Source organism: Pituophis catenifer, unplaced genomic scaffold, assembly GCF_029215685.1.
Source record: "Pituophis catenifer annectens isolate HBS135680 unplaced genomic scaffold, rPitCat1.0.hap2 SCAF_2, whole genome shotgun sequence".
In the NCBI taxonomy this organism is placed as follows: domain Eukaryota; kingdom Metazoa; phylum Chordata; class Lepidosauria; order Squamata; family Colubridae; genus Pituophis; species Pituophis catenifer.
Genome location: NW_027256882.1, coordinates 50,039,246 through 50,055,078, shown reverse-complemented (window position 1 = coordinate 50,055,078; position 15,833 = coordinate 50,039,246). Strand labels below are relative to the sequence as shown.

Below are 15,833 nucleotides of genomic sequence, written 5' to 3'. Positions count from 1 at the left end.
TTTAATATAATTATTTAAGAATTTTAAAAAAGAAGTTTAAAAACTAATACAAATTAATATAAAGTAAGAAAAAGAAAGAAATCAAAGAGAAAGCTAAATGTGTAAGGAAGGAAAAAAAAGTAATAGAAAAATAGAATAGAGAAAAGATACAAAGAAGTAGATTTCAATATTCTTTTCAATAGTTATAAGTACAATGATAAATTTACCTTTTACTCTCTTCTTTCTATCTATTCTTCTAATCATCAAAATCATAAAGTGTAAGTTCATTTTTTCTGTTTTATGCAAAAAAAAAAAAAAATCTATGAAAGGTTTCCAGATAGCAATAAATGTAGATATTGTCTTTTCTCTGATCAACTAAGTCAATTTAGCCATTTTGAGAATGGCTTATAACCTGAGTCATTGCGGAAGCCACAAACCAGGCTACTCCCAGGTGAGAGTTGTTACTGTAATGTAAAATTGATATCGAAATCATTGTATTAGTTATCAGTAGGGTTCAATATCTTGCAGCAATAGTAATCCCTTTTGTTGAAAGGAAATTGCCAGATTTCAGACAAATAGTGTAGATTTTTTGTAAAGAGAAGAACTATTGATATATATTCCTAAATAAAACTGATTTTCATAGATTGTGGGGCAGTTACAGTATACAGTACATGAATATGCCATTCTTCATAAAATAAATCAGAAGCTATACTAGGTAAGGTATCTAACACAGCTCAAAAAAGATGATTGCACAATTTCTCACCCTGAAACAAAGCAAGTGAAACAATCAGTAAAACTAAGTTATTTTTCTTTCCTTTTTTTAATAACAATTTTTTTTATTTTTTAAAACAAACAAACAAACAAACATACAATGCATTTTTTCTGAATAGAGTATTGACTGGGTCAAAATTCATACAGCTTATTTTCTCCAAATTTAATTATATATTTCAATTTCTGCCAAAATATTCCTTTTCTACTTTTCCCTTTTCCATTTCTATTTAATATTTAATATATAATCAATATTGCCATCCGCCCTGACCTCCAAGTCTTAATCTTATTTCATTTCATTCTCTTATTTCTCCCTTTATCACATATATTTTTCAATGTTCCTTTATTCTATTGAAACTCTTTAATTTAAACACAATCATTTTAATATTTCCCAATTATTTCTTAATATCAATTGGGTGGACCAGTTTATCGTATCATACTTCCTTATTAATCATTTTACCATTTTAACAATATATTTCTTCAAATTTATTTTTCACATCATCGTTTTTAAGTAAAAATATCTTATTCCATTTCAATTTCATTTAGATTTCCATTTCTTAATGCCTTCTAAATAAATCCCTTCTAAATAAGTTACTTTATATTTCACCCCCTCTAAGTTAATAATGTCAAATTGTCGTTTTGCATCTTAAAAACTAAGTTGTTTTTCTATTCCACAAGATACCATGTCTTAGAAACACTCGAGATCACAGATATATCTGGTCAACATCCAGTTTCTACCATGTTAGTCGGCTTCACAATTTTCATGCAAGATATCAAAGCAACAGTCCTGTTTCACTGCTGTTTCTCAGTAACTGGCACTCAGGGACTCCAGGATTTTGCAGTATCCTTCCCCTGGACTGGGGTGGGAATGGAGATTTTACAGTATCCTTCCCCTCCCATGCCCACCAAGCCACGCCACCAAGCCATGCCATGTCACTAAGCCACGCCCACAGAACCGGTAATAAAAGAAATTGAAATCCACCACTGATACATATGTGTGTGTGGTGTGTGTGTGTGTGTGTGTGTACAATATATCCTAAAAACTTGTTTAATTACTTTACAAATATTCTACGTGGGATTATAAGAGATAGAAAACACTGGGCTGAAGAGTATCAATCCCTAATTAAAAATACGAATCAAATGACAGTCGCTAGTTCCTTTATGAAATTAAGTGTCAGTAATAATATCTGCAATGCACCAAAAGCCACATTATAGGTCAGCCTCCCTCCAGGTTTATTTACTTACATGCAACCTTGGGTTTCATTCACATACATATGTTCAGTGAAGGTCAAATTCACTTAGGATTCTTGGTAGCACAGATTTCTTCCTCCCAGGAATATTATGTAGGTCACAATTATTTCTCCTCTGTTTCTTTCTCTGCTCTCTCACCTCAGGAATCTCGCCAAGCTTACAACATTTAGACATTGCCTACTTCGAACCATGTTGATTTTAGTTCTTTTCAGGGGTTGTTGCTTTAATCTCTACTTCAACCTTTTCTCCACATTTTCCACTAATCCGTCCTCGGTAGCCTACCCTAACTAATAACCCCTTTTATTCATTTTTTTTTCTTCAAATCAAATGATTGACGGTACAATATTGAGACACGGTTGTTTAAATGTCTCTTATTTTAATAATTTCATTAATCTTTAAGCCCACTAATAATCAAATACATAATATCTGTGCACTGGCTGAACATGATAAATTTTTAAATAATAGAGATTTTATGTATAAAAGGCTCAAAAACCTTCTAATACCACTAACATGATTTGCCTGGGGAAAATTCTGTTGAGTGGTATTTAGTGGCTAGCAGAATCTGTCTTATTTTCACAGGATGGAACAAAAAGATTCTTAAAATATTAACTTGATAAAAATTAGATGAAACAGAACAACACCACAAAAGCCAGTTAAGTTACTTTCTGTCAAGTTTAATAACTTGACTAAAATATGTATGAAGAATGCTGAAGTGGGAAATAAGAAACATTCTTCTCAGACCTCATAAAAATTTGATTAATCTCTTAATGAGGGAAATCAAGGATAAAATATCCATTATAATTCATAATAAAAGCACTAAAAGATTCATTTTGTCATGACATGTGTTATGTAACAAGGCAACTGGGAAAAACTTCTTTATGTATAATTCTCAACAAAAATCCAGTGATAAGTCTTCAATAAATATTAAATTCAAAAATTTAATGGAGACAAAATAATGAGACTTTCACCAAATGCCAGAAAATTTCACTTGAGTAATTGTACCTATTCAAGTACAATCCAGTTTTGACCACTTATATACTCATGCTTAGACAACAGCGCCTTAAAAATAAGTTTTTTCCCCATTTTATTATTATTAGACTTTTATCACACCTTTTTCATATAGAACTCAAAGCAGTGAACATAACTAATAGTCTCCAATTTCTAGGCCAGCACCTTAGTCACTACCCCAAAGGAGTTAACTAATACAGTTGAGCTTTCCAAATTACGGAATATCCTCCAAAGAGGAATTTATCTGGAACCATTTCTCCTACCCCCTTTACTTCTACACCCAGACTTTACTATTTCAATTTCTATTACATCTTTAATTCCTTATTTATTTCTTGGCAATACTGGGGCTTGAATCTTGGATTTTTCTACATAAAATATCAGTTTGTGAAATAAGCTTGTGGGTTTTTGTTTTTTTTTTCCCTTGAAAATACCAGTTCACAATGTGCACAGTCACTGCTAATTCAGATGTATGTAGAACTAGAGCTGAATGCAATTAGCATATTGATCCCATCTAGCCTACAAATATCAGACTATTTCCTATACCTTCATTCAAATGCTAAATAGTACTGTATTGGGAACAAAACAGTGCCTTGCAGTATTCTGTAACACAGCTGGTAGTATTCCGAGACTGGATCCAGAAGAGGAATAAAAGGATTGTACAATGTAATTCCTTCAGCTTCTCATTTACAGAGATGTCCCAGGATGATGTTTCTCTACAGAACTGAACAGTGGAGAAGCACTGGGTTTTTTCCCTTCCCAAAATGGAATCAGTAATGAATTTATTATCAGTGTCAGTTTAGTCCTGTTTTAGTTCTGCCTTAGGAAAGCTGGCCAGGGGACTTTGGGCCAGTCAATCTCCCTCAGCCCAACTCAGCTCACAGATTTGTTGTTGTGGGGAAAATAGAAGGAGGAAGGCGTATTAGGTACAGTATGTTTGTCACCTTGAGTTATTTATAAAAATAATAATGGTGGAAATTAAATAAATAAATAAAATAAATAAATAAATAAATAAATCACTTCTTGTCACCTGGGGGACTGTACTGCCCCAAACTGAGTCCTTCGGGAGTAGGGCGGTATAGAAATTTGATTAATAAATAAATAAATAAACGATCAGATGATCAGCGAATTATGAGCCCATAACCATTCCAGCCCCAGAATCACCGGGAAGTGAGGCACTGCGGCAACATAGAATACAGCTTCTTCCACATGTGGTCCAATGCGCATGTGAAAGGGTCTGGTAGTGGCAACCACGGGGCCTGAACAAAGGGGCTGACCGCAATCGTTTCCACCATGACCGGCGGTGATACCTGCTGCTGGGGAATGGACTACTGCGCAACAAATGCCAAGTCTATGAAGTTGGCTGTAGCCCCTGAGTCCACCAGGGACTGAATCTCCACCACTCCTGCATCAGAAACTCAAAGACCAGCTGGCTGGTGGGAGGTGTATGCACATGCACAGCTGAGCTGGGGCGATGGCTCGCGTGCCCCCAGAGAGGGCACTGTGTGCCACCTCTAGCACGTGTGCCATAGGTTCGCCATCACTGCCCTATACCTTTTCAGACAAATGGTTGTCCAATCTCTTCTTAAAAACTTCCAGTGTTGGAGCATTCATAACTTCTGGAGGCAAGTTGTTCCACTGATTAATTGTTCTAACTGTCAGGAAATTTCTTCTTAGTTCTAGGTTGCTTCTCTCCTTGATTAGTTTCCACCCATTGCTTCTTCTCCTGCCCTCTGGTGCTTTGGAGAATAACTTGACTCCCTCTTCTTTGTGGCAGCCCCTGAGATATTGGAACACTGCTATCATGTCTCCCCTAGTCCTTCTTTTCATCAGACTAGACATACCCAGTTCTTGCAACCATTCTTCTTATGTTTTAGCCTCCAGTCCCCTAATCATCTTCATTGCTCTCTGCATTTTCCAGAATCTCAACATCTTTTTTACATCGTAATGACCAAAACTGGATGCAGTATTCCAAGTGTGGCCTTACCATGGCATTATAAAGTGGCATTAACACTTCACATGATCTTGATTCTATCCAGGGGTGGGATTCAGCCGGTTCGGACCAGTTTGGGCCAACCATTAGTTCTGACTATCAGCTGAGAGCGAACCGGTTCGCTCCGATGATCAGCTGGGCACACCCGCCTGCCCCTGCGCTACACCGACCTATATTTCCTTTGTTTGAAGCCCAGCTGATAGGCGCGGCAGAGCGGATTGCCACACCTCAACTGTTTTACACACAGGAGCTGCAGTAGAAGATAGGTTTTAGAGCTGTTTTCAAATGTACAGCACACATGCGTGCAGCGAACCAGTTGTTATACCGGTTGAATCCCACCACTGATTCTATCCCTCTGTTAATGCAGTCTAGAACTGTGTTGGCTTTTTTGGTAGCTGCAGCACACTGCTGGCTCATATTTAAATGATTATCCACTAGGACTCCAAGATCCCTCTCACAGTTACTACTATTGAGCACATATACTGTACCTGTGCATTTTGTTTGTCTTGCCTAAATGTAGAACCTTACTTTTTTCACCATTGAATTTCATTTTGTTAGATAGAGCCCAAAGTTCAACTCTGTCAAGATCCTTCTCTATCTTAAGCCTATCTTCTGGAGTGTTGGCTATTCCTGCTAGTTTGGTGTCGTCTGCAAATTTGATGAATTCCCTATCTATCCCCTCATCCAAATCATTGATGAAGATGTTGGAGGGCCTAATCAGCCAATGAAAATGAAATGGGATTAAAACAGATGCTATGTTTCATCTGCTCGGGTTAAAAAGCCAGCAGACATCTTTTGAACCAACTGTAGCTTCTGAATATCTTTTCATTTTGATCAGTGTCTGATCGTTTCTGGATATAGAAAAGGTCTTTGTAGAATTACGCAAAATGATTTTTTTTCTTCCTAGTGTTTTCCTGCAAATGCAGGATCTGCTTTTTTTTTTTAAACTCAACTATTGATCCATTTTTTGCAACTGGAAACAGTTCATCAGCTTGTTACCCAAGCTGGATGTCATAGGCTGAGAGGAAGATCGACAGGCCCAAAATCAAGCAGCCAGTTTTGCAACTAGAACTCACATTCTCCTGATTTTTAGACTGTTGCCTTAACTGCTAGACCAAGCTGGCTCTCATAACTGAACTAAATGATTGCCTTGCAGTAACATTTTCTATCTACTTTCAACAAGGTTCATTGAACCGAGATATTTGGGTTTCTTCAATACAATTTTGATCAAATACTCCCGTCACTTTTTCTGATGTATGCTGACAGTTGCTGCCTGTTGGGTTTGATTATCTGATGATTGCCATAATGTGATTCAAAATTTCAGCTATAGATGGAAAGATAAATACAATAGGATAACCTTATCTGTATATTAAAGAGTTTTTGGTTTCTGCCTTGGGATAAATGGATATGCATATTAAACATGAATAAAGAAAAAACAAAAAGAACAGAAAAAAGCAGAGTTTTTTTTAAAAAAGGTCTTTCAGCTAGACTAAGGAAAGCAAGGTACTATGTGACTTAGTGTCTTTTGTCATTTAATTTAATCTGTTCTTTCAAAGACAGCTGCTGAAATCTGAAGTTACATATCTGTCAGGCTTTGTTCAAATCATCAAAAAGCATTCAAAAATTAGGAAAACTGGATTTTTAAGGGTCACTGTGAAACAATAATAAACAAATTCTACACTTGGATACTTTTGGGAATTAAACTTGATTGAATACAATGTGTCTTATTTTCCGATAAACATGCTGCAAGTAGAGGCAGCCAATTTTAATGGGCTGGAAGGCATGCCTATTACTTAGATACATTGCTGGCTTAATACTCATACTGTTTTGCTTTGTTTTGTCTTTGTACTTTGCTCTTCTGTTATATTGCATTTTCATTTAATAGGTTTTTTTTTTAATTATAAGTTGCCCAGAGTTGTTTGGTACACAGGGCCTATAAATGAAATGAAATTTTAAAATATTTATTTGTTTATTTATATATTAAATTTTTATTCTGCCTTTATTCCTTATAAGTATTTAAAGGCGGTAAACGTGCTTAATAAAATTTCCTCCTCTTATTTTCCCCATAACAGCAACTCTGTAAGGTGGGTTGCATAGAGACAGAGTGACTGGCCCAATGTCCCCCAGCCAGCTTTCATGCCTAAAACAGGACTAGAACTCACTGTCTCCTGGTTTCTAGGCCAGAACCTTAACCACTACATCATTGATTGTCAATTGGAATAGTGAGGTAGAGGGAATATAACCCAATCCGTACTCAGCACAAAGCAGGATGGGACACATTTATCAGTAAACAATTTATAAATATGCAACCTTAATATGTGTACATTTATAAACTATATACACTTACTTTACTATACTAATATATTATGTATATTATACATAATAATTATTATGGTTGGTTGCAGAATCAGCCAGACATTTAACCTGGATTTGACATTTTTATCCACCTATGAAGCCCTTGGTACCTGGGAATAATAATAATAATAATAATAATAATAATAATAATAATAATAATAACAACAACAACAACAACAACAACAACAACAACAACAACAACATCACAAAAAATCACAAAAAATCATAAAGTACCGGGACTTGCAAATTGAAGTTGAGCAACTGTGGAAAAAGAAATCGTGTGTTGTCCCGATTGTAATTGGAGCCCTTGGAGCAATACCCAAAGGGCTACCCCGCTATTTAGAAATTCTAAATTTACCAGACTTGAACATTTTGACTTTACAAAAAACCACCTTACTCGGAACAGCTTACATCCTCCGACGATACCTTAACAGCTCCTAGGTCCTTGGTTAGGATTCGAGCTGCTGAACTATTAACCAGCCTCAAAGGCTGTGAATCTCACTAAAGATTAACTAATAATAATAATAATAATAATAATAATAATAATAATAATAATAATAATAATAATAATAATAGATCCATTGCAGAATGGAGGTACGCTCAATAGAAAACACTACACACGTACATATATAATGTTCAGCGTTAGTATAGTTTCATTTCTTTCTTATTTTTTAGAGTAAAAAACAAAGTAAAACCATATGTTTTAATGTTTCCTTTCTGGTGATACAGTGGATCTTTCTATGTACTCTCTACCCATTCTGAAGACCTCAATCCTAGAAAACAGAAATTCAAAATGATCTTGAGAAGTGAACTGAAAATAACAGAATGCAACAGAGTGCTAAGTTCTTCACTTTGAAATTAATGCACATTCCTCTAGATTTGAGGAATGACCATCTTCATAACAGTGTTCATAAGGATCCTACAGTTAAAGTTTATCACAAGCTCAATATGAGTCAACAGTATAACATTTGAGGTTGTATTGGTAGAGGTATAATTTTGAAATCATAGGAAATTATTATTTCAGTCTATGCAACATTGGTCAGATCTTATCTCAAGTACTACCCCCATTTCTAAGTACCCATTTTAAGAATAATTTAGAGAAACTAGAAGAACTGCCGGAAAGGAGAACAAGGATGGCCAGAAGATGGGATATTAAATTTTAGGAAGGGAGACTGAGGAATTGAATAACAGAATAATAGAGTTGAAAGAAACCTCTTAGAGGTCTTCTAGTCCAACCACCTGCTCAGGCAGGAAACCCTATACCATTTCAGACAAATGGTTGTCCAATCTCTGTTTAAAAACCTCCAATGTTGGACCACCCACAGCTTCTGATGGCAAATAATTCCAGTGATTCATTGTTCTGTCAGGAAATTTCTCCTTAGTTCTAAGGAGAACTAAGTTCTCTCCTTGATTAGTTTCCATCCATTGTTTCCTGTCCTGCCTTCAGGTGCTTTGGAAAATAGGTTGACCCCCACTTCTTTGTGGCAGCCCCTTAGATATTGTTGTTGTTGTTCAGTGTCCAATTTTTTGTGACCCCATGGACCATAGCATGCCACACACCCATGTCTTCCCCTGTCTCCAGGAGTTTGACCAAATTCTTATCCTCTGCCATGAGTATCTTTACAATTGGGGAAAAAAAGTGATAAGAAGAACATGATAGCACCTTTCAAATACCTGAATGGCTTTAATACAGAAGGTACATTCCAAAGTATATGATAAAGAAAATGGATTTAAGTTATAAGAAGGCAGATTTCTGTTGAGTGTTAGGGAAAACTTCCATACATTAACAATAGCTCAACGTAGAAACAAATACTGAAAAAAAAGTGAATTCTCCTTTGCTGTAGATCAGGTGTATCAAACTGGGATACCCTTGATCTACTCCTCTGTGAGCCGGCGGGAGGAGGGTGAGACAGGATGGATGCCTCCTGGAGCACTTTGCTGGCCAAAAATGGGCCGCAGGGGTGGCATGTGAACCCCCCCCCCGTGCCCAGTTTTGGCCAGCAGAGGCACCTTGGGCCAGTTCTTTGATATTTCCAGACCGTCCCTGCGGGTCAGATCTAAACACCCCACGGGCCACATCTGGCCCGCAGGCCTTGACTTTGCCACCCCTGCTGTAGATGTTCAAGCAGAGGCTGGAGAGTGCCCTCCCCCCCAAAGTATCTATTTGGATTCTGTTGCTGAGTAGGAATAATTTGGATGTAATAATCCCTTCCACCATTTGTGATTCTAAGTTTCTATGGACAATTACAATAGTAGTACACTGGGGCAGCAATAGTAGGGAAATTAGACAGTTGCAGTTCCAACATATCCCAAAAGCACCAGGTTGGGGAAAATGAACATAAAGTTACAGATGAACCCCAAGGTAATCAGTACAGTGTTGACTATCATTGTTATTCCAAATGTTTCTCCTGTGATTAAAGCCCTTTGCCTAACTGGCACCTCTAATAGTCTCTTTTTCTATTTTTAGTTTGCTTGATCAGTTGCTTTTCAGAGATTCATGTGATTTATTTATTTTTTTAGCTTATGGTATATATAACTAGGGAAGTCTACAATACGCTTTACCAAAAAGTAGTTCTGGCAGGCTAAAATTGCTTGTGTCAGCCCTGGAGGCCATCTTTTTCTTTGGATCTTCAGGGCTGCCGCACTTAGTGCTGTGGGAAACTGGGAGGGGGGATTGCATAGAGTGATGGAGATATTTAGCCATAATAACATTCCTTTCTCAGAGAGTCAAGGACATTCGGACCTGCACCTGGAGTGGCGTGACTGGGACGCATCTCCAGTTGGGACTGTGTATTGATTGGGCCATGTGATGGACATGTGGGTGCAGGGGGAGGGACTTGGACTTCCTTTTGGGTGGGGAAAATCTGGAAGCTTTCAGATGTGCCAATATGCCATCTCTAATAAAATGGAACTTTGAGGAACTTCTAGCCTCAGAGTCTTCTTTCATTGGGGGTGTTACTTGGAACCCTGACTTTAACCCGAATCTGAAAGCTCCCAGGCTTCCACCATCCCACCCAAAAGAAAGTCCAGGTACTTTCCCCTGCACCCACATATCCATCACATGGTTCAATCTGACAGCTACCTGACAGTTAGCTCATTTTGTTCACACATACATGCTATTCACGGTGCCCCACAGGGGGCGAACTAGATTTGCACCGGCTGGCTAGCAGGTAGATCTGTTGTCAGCTCCCACTTCTGCTTGTAACTCCACTAGCTGTCCCACTGGGGCAGTATCTATTTATCTTATTCATTCATATCTCATTCATGTGATGAGAGACCACCGGCACACCATGACATTCCTAGTTGAATTATCATATGGGTGACTTTGATAAGCACTTGCATAAATACCCTGTTTCCCCCAAAATAAGACATCCCCTGATAATAAGCCCAATCGGGCTTTTGAGTGCATGGCAATAAGGCCAAGTGCTTATTTCAGGGTTCAAAAAAATATAAGACAGGGTCTTATTTTCAGGGAAACACAGTATAACTATTGGAAAAATTTTGTCCCAAATTATCTACATATTTGTCAAATTTAGAAACCACCCACCTCCCTCACAGAGGGACTCTGTGTACTGTGTACAAATAAAATGTTAAAAACATAAAAAATTAATATAAAAAATTAAAAATTAAAATGGAGGCTAGGATAATTAAAATGCAACATTAAAAATTAATTAACAAGCAGGGGAAGGGCCTTGAGGGCAGCCTCATGGCCTTATGGCTGCATGCTGCTCTGTGAGCCCCAAACTAGATAAGAGAGCCAGGTCTGTAGACACTTCTGAAAGGCCAGAGAGTGGAGACCTGCCTCATCTCCCAGGGGAGAAGGTCCAAAGAATGAGGACACTGGTAGAAAAGGCTCTCTTCCTGGACCCCATAAAACAGAATTCTTTTCCCGAAGGGATCTGCAATATACCTTCTCTGCTGGACCAGGTGGGATGGCCTGATATGATGGGATGAAGACAGTTCGGTAGGTAACCTGGCTCCATGCCATATTGCGCCACTCATTACTCAACTCAGAATTTTTAGCCTTGGTTAAGGCCAAGAATAAATCCATATCAAAATTTCTTAAGTTAAGTTAAGTTAAATTAAGTTAAACATAATTAATTTTAATCATTTTTAGCAAGATTATTCATGAAAGAACCAATAGTTCTTTCCTTCTATAATTTCAAGAATTAAGAAAGTTCTGCAAATTCTAACCCATTTTTCTATATTTTATTTTATTTATTTAGTTTGTCAAACATTTAAAAGATAACAGGTATAAGTATAAACATAAATATGAACATAGTAAATGAGTACAAATAAATGGAGACAGTAGGACAGGGACGCATGCTGGGGTGCTTATGCACGCCCTCTTTCCCTAAAATATTTTAAAACTATTCACCATTAAAATAGCAGCCAAGCAGTAACTTGTAATAGTCAGATGTTGATTATTTGACTCGAGAATTAAATATTTGTTCTAACTGGGATAGAAACAGAAGGAACACTGAATAAGTATGTTGGCATTGCACTTAGTACATTAGTAAATGCATATTGAATAGTATGCTTTTAGGCATATGGAGAAGTAGAAAAAAATAACTGTATTAGTGTAAATAGCAGTTGGATGAATTTTCAGGCAGCATGGTCATTGCGGGGATAGGCACTCTAATCTTCAAACACGCACACAATCCAATGAGCATCACATTTAAACATTAGCCTAAATGTGCTGCAAAATCTAGGAAACATCACTATCAAAAGTTCTACCAGAATTTATATTGAAATACGGTTCGGAACAATTCTGCGCAGACCTTTATTTGATATATATTGCTTCCCATCTCAAATACAAGGAATAATAACAAAATAAAACATGACATAGAGCAGCTAAAATAAAAACCAAGAACAATAAGAACAATCATGATAATGTAGGAGATGCCCAGGCTAAGCCCAAGGGAGGGGTCCAATGCATCAGCAGTCTCGAGTCCCTTCCCACCCATAAGAGATCTAAGTTAAGCCCACCTTGAATTCTGTTGACTCTTATCTACCACCAATTTGCTTTGGCCTTTAGTAGTTCAGATTCTTGTACAGAGCGTTAGCATGCAATAAACCTACATTTACTTGAACCACCTGATTTCCTGTGCTTGATAGATACATATTCAACCACACAATAAGGCCCCAGGCTTGGTATAAACAAAACCAGGTCTTCAAGGCCTTATGGAAACCCAGCAGGGTGAGGGCAAGTCTAATCTCTAAGGGAAATGATGCTTTAGAGGGCAGATACCATGACATAAAAGGCTTCCTTCCTGGATCCTGCCAGATGAGACCCTATAATGCAGCATTCCCAACCTTTTGGGCACCAGCGACTAGTTCCGTGGAGGGCAGTTGTTTTGAAAACCAGGAGAGTATAGTTTCACATGGCTCTTGCACATACACAAATGGGGCTTTGCTCACTTGCACAGCCCAGTTCCTTGTGCTGGTCCACAGCCCAAGAATTGGGGACCCCTGCAGTAATAGATGGTACCCAGAGCGTATGTATCAGATCTAACACAATGGGTAGATAAAACTGAGTTTTCTGGATTAATCAAGCCTTCAAAAACAATTATTTGTGAAAGATTTTCTGGCCCACTTTTCTATTTATTTTTCTTATTCTTCCAGATGAACCTTCTGTGTGCTCTTTTTTAAAAAAAAGATTTTGAGTAGAAACATGCCAACAAGCACTCAGACGTTGTAGTATCCTTGAAACAGAGGTAATTACCACTATGTGGGATGCCAGTGTTTAGATTAATTTATCCTGAAGCAGCAATGTATATATCCTTCAAAGGGTATATCAATTCATCCCTCAAGACGTTCCCAGCAAGTGGCAGATTGCTATCATGGAGCCCTTCATTCGAAGACACAACTTACTCAAATACCTTTTTAATGAAATCCACCACCACCATAAATATTTAAGCAAGAAGTACAATTCTTTTGGAGGGGATCAAAGGAATAAAAAAAGTAAAGTCAAGACGGTCACCAACACATTTTCCTTGATTTTAGAAGCCTTGGGAAAATTGGTCCAAATATACAGTTTTTTCCAATATGTTTAAAGGTAGGAGTAAAAGAAAAAAAAAGTTGTCTCTTTAAAGATCGCTAGCCTCATAAGTTCCTAGTGAACCAGTCAACACACATACGTCGTGTATATTACATAATTTCCAAGCTCAATGTGAAAAGGAATGTGATTAATCCTTTCTGACATGCTCTGAACTTTCCGTGCAGATAGGTTCTTCCTCCTCCTTCAGACATGCTGCAACTGATGTCATTTGACCTGCAGATACCTTCCTGAAAGCACTGATATTATTGTACTAATTATCCACCTTAATTTACAGCTGAAGCCCAGAGACTACTTTGCTAAATAAAAGAGGATAGTGAAGAGGAACATCGCACAGAAATATTTCCGTTTGCATTTAAATTGCTGCATTCCCTCGATGAAGTGAGAAAATATATCAAATCAACACACAGAAGCGAGGATATAAAATGCTATTCAGCTGGTTGAGGCAAATGAGGAATTCACAGCAGATAGTCTCTTCCCCGTTTGTTTTATAGGCTGCCAGGGGAAGACATTAAACCAATTCAGAGTGGTAAATAGGTCTCTAGGAAGGGATAATTGTGGTAAATTATAGGGACATAACAGGATGCCTGAACCTGTTTTGCTCGGTTATTGTTTTGCCCTGTTCCTCCTCTTTTTGGAAGCCAGTTGCTAAGAAGATCATGTGCCCTATCAGGTGCTTGGAAAAGTCTCTCACACACACACACTCCAAATTCTTATCTGGGGAAAAAAAAAGCATTGGCACTTTGTTTCTCTCCACTTTCTGCCTCTCTGCAAACGCTACCCGCAGAAACCAAATTCATTCCTACACAGTCTTCGACTTACAACAGTTTATTTAGTGACCATTCGGAGTTACAGCGGCACCGAAAACAGTGAGTTATTACCATTTTTTCACACTTAACGACCATTTTTCACACTTAACGACCCCTGCAGCATGACTCCGTGGTCATCCAATCAAAATTCAGACGCTTGGCAACTGATGTATATGGTCGGTCGTAGTGTCCCGGGGTTACGGGATTACCTTTTGCGGCCTTCCGACAAGCAAAGTCAATGGGGGGAAGCCTGATTCGCTTACCAACTGTGCTACTAACTTAACCACCACCACAAGGATTCCCTCCACAGATGTGGCAAGAAAGGTCGCAAAACGGGGCAAGGTTCGCTTCACAAGTGTCTCGCTTAGCAACAGAAATTTGGGACTCAAATTGGGGTCATAAACCGAGGACTACCAATACTCCTTTTAATCCGAGAGGCAACACGCACCCACAACCGCCCAAAGGGCCACTGCCCACTATGAACACCTCACAGCCGACGGTCCGGCTTCACCAGTCAACCTTTCTCAATAACTGGGAATAAAAAGCCAAAGGCCAAACCACTGAAGGGCGACCAGCTTTTTAACTCTTCTCAGCTACTGTGGGACCTCCGAAAAGACGGATCCACGCCGCACCATCTCTCCCAAACGCCCCCCTCCCTCTTCCCTCCCCCCCTCTCTCTCTCTCACACACACAGAAACACACACACACACACACCTCGCCTCTCTTGACTTCTCCGCCTGCTATGGTCAGGCTGTCCGACTTACCCACTCCAGCACCCTCAGGAAAGCCAGGGGCTCCTTCACCGCCCGAAAACTGCCCTTGGAGGCCAGCTGGGAGGAAAGAAAGAAAGAAAGAAAAAAAAAAAAAAACCAGGGCAAAGTCAGAGGATGCCCGGATCCCGGGGGGGGGGGGTTAAAAGGGAGGGGGATCCCAACCTTCGCGCGCCTGTGGCTAAGCCTTCCCCCGCGCGCACCTCTTCCTCCTCCTCTTCTTCCTCCTCCTCCTCCTCCTCCCAGGGCTCCTTTACCTGGTCGACGGTTTCCATGCCTGCCCGGCTCTCGGCGCGCAAACTTCAGCTCCAGGCACAGGCGACTGTGGCTGCGACGCCCGGCTTCGAAAAGCGTCCGGAAAGAAGGCGATAAGCTCGTCGCCTGAGGCGAAGAGCCCCGGCTGGTTAGGCGAGGCTGAGTTGCCAGAGAATATCCACCGCCCGAGCCGAGTCGAGTCGAGCGCGCTGGGCGGAGGGAAAGAGAGGAGGGGGCGGGCTGCCCGCCTTTTGCGCCTTCGCCTTTGCTGCCTTCGTGTCAGCCGTGAGGGAGTCGGTCGAGCTGAGGGGCAGGCGCGGGTAACGGCGAAGCCTTAAGAAAACGGCTTCTGCCCGGGCAACTCCAGCGCGTTCCCTCAGCTTTTCCCCCGAATGGAGCCGATTACCTCGGGAAGTCAGAGGTTTTGAGGAGGCAGAAAACGGAGAAAGAAGCAGGCGGTCCTGGGCACGACCACGCCGTAACAATTCCCGCGCAACGCCCCTGCCTGTGGCTATCACCAGATGGTGGCAGGCCTGGCGCTGCCCCTGTTTAATTTACCCTCAGTTTCCTCGTAAACTTTAAGAAGCGTG

The 15,833-nt window shown here is 39.5% G+C and overlaps 1 protein-coding gene across 1 annotated transcript in view; it reads right to left on the bottom strand.

The window, feature by feature from the left end:
* Nucleotides 1–15,263, bottom strand: part of SYNPR (synaptoporin) — a 157,023-nt gene extending 141,760 nt beyond the window's left edge. The window contains exons 1-2 of the mRNA XM_070933538.1: nucleotides 15,246–15,263; nucleotides 14,983–15,048 (exon numbers count right to left, since the gene is read on the bottom strand). Of these exons, the coding sequence (XP_070789639.1) occupies nucleotides 14,983–15,048; nucleotides 15,246–15,263 (84 nt within the window). The remainder of the gene's footprint in view (nucleotides 1–14,982; nucleotides 15,049–15,245) is intronic.
* Nucleotides 15,264–15,833: the final 570 nt, after the last annotated feature.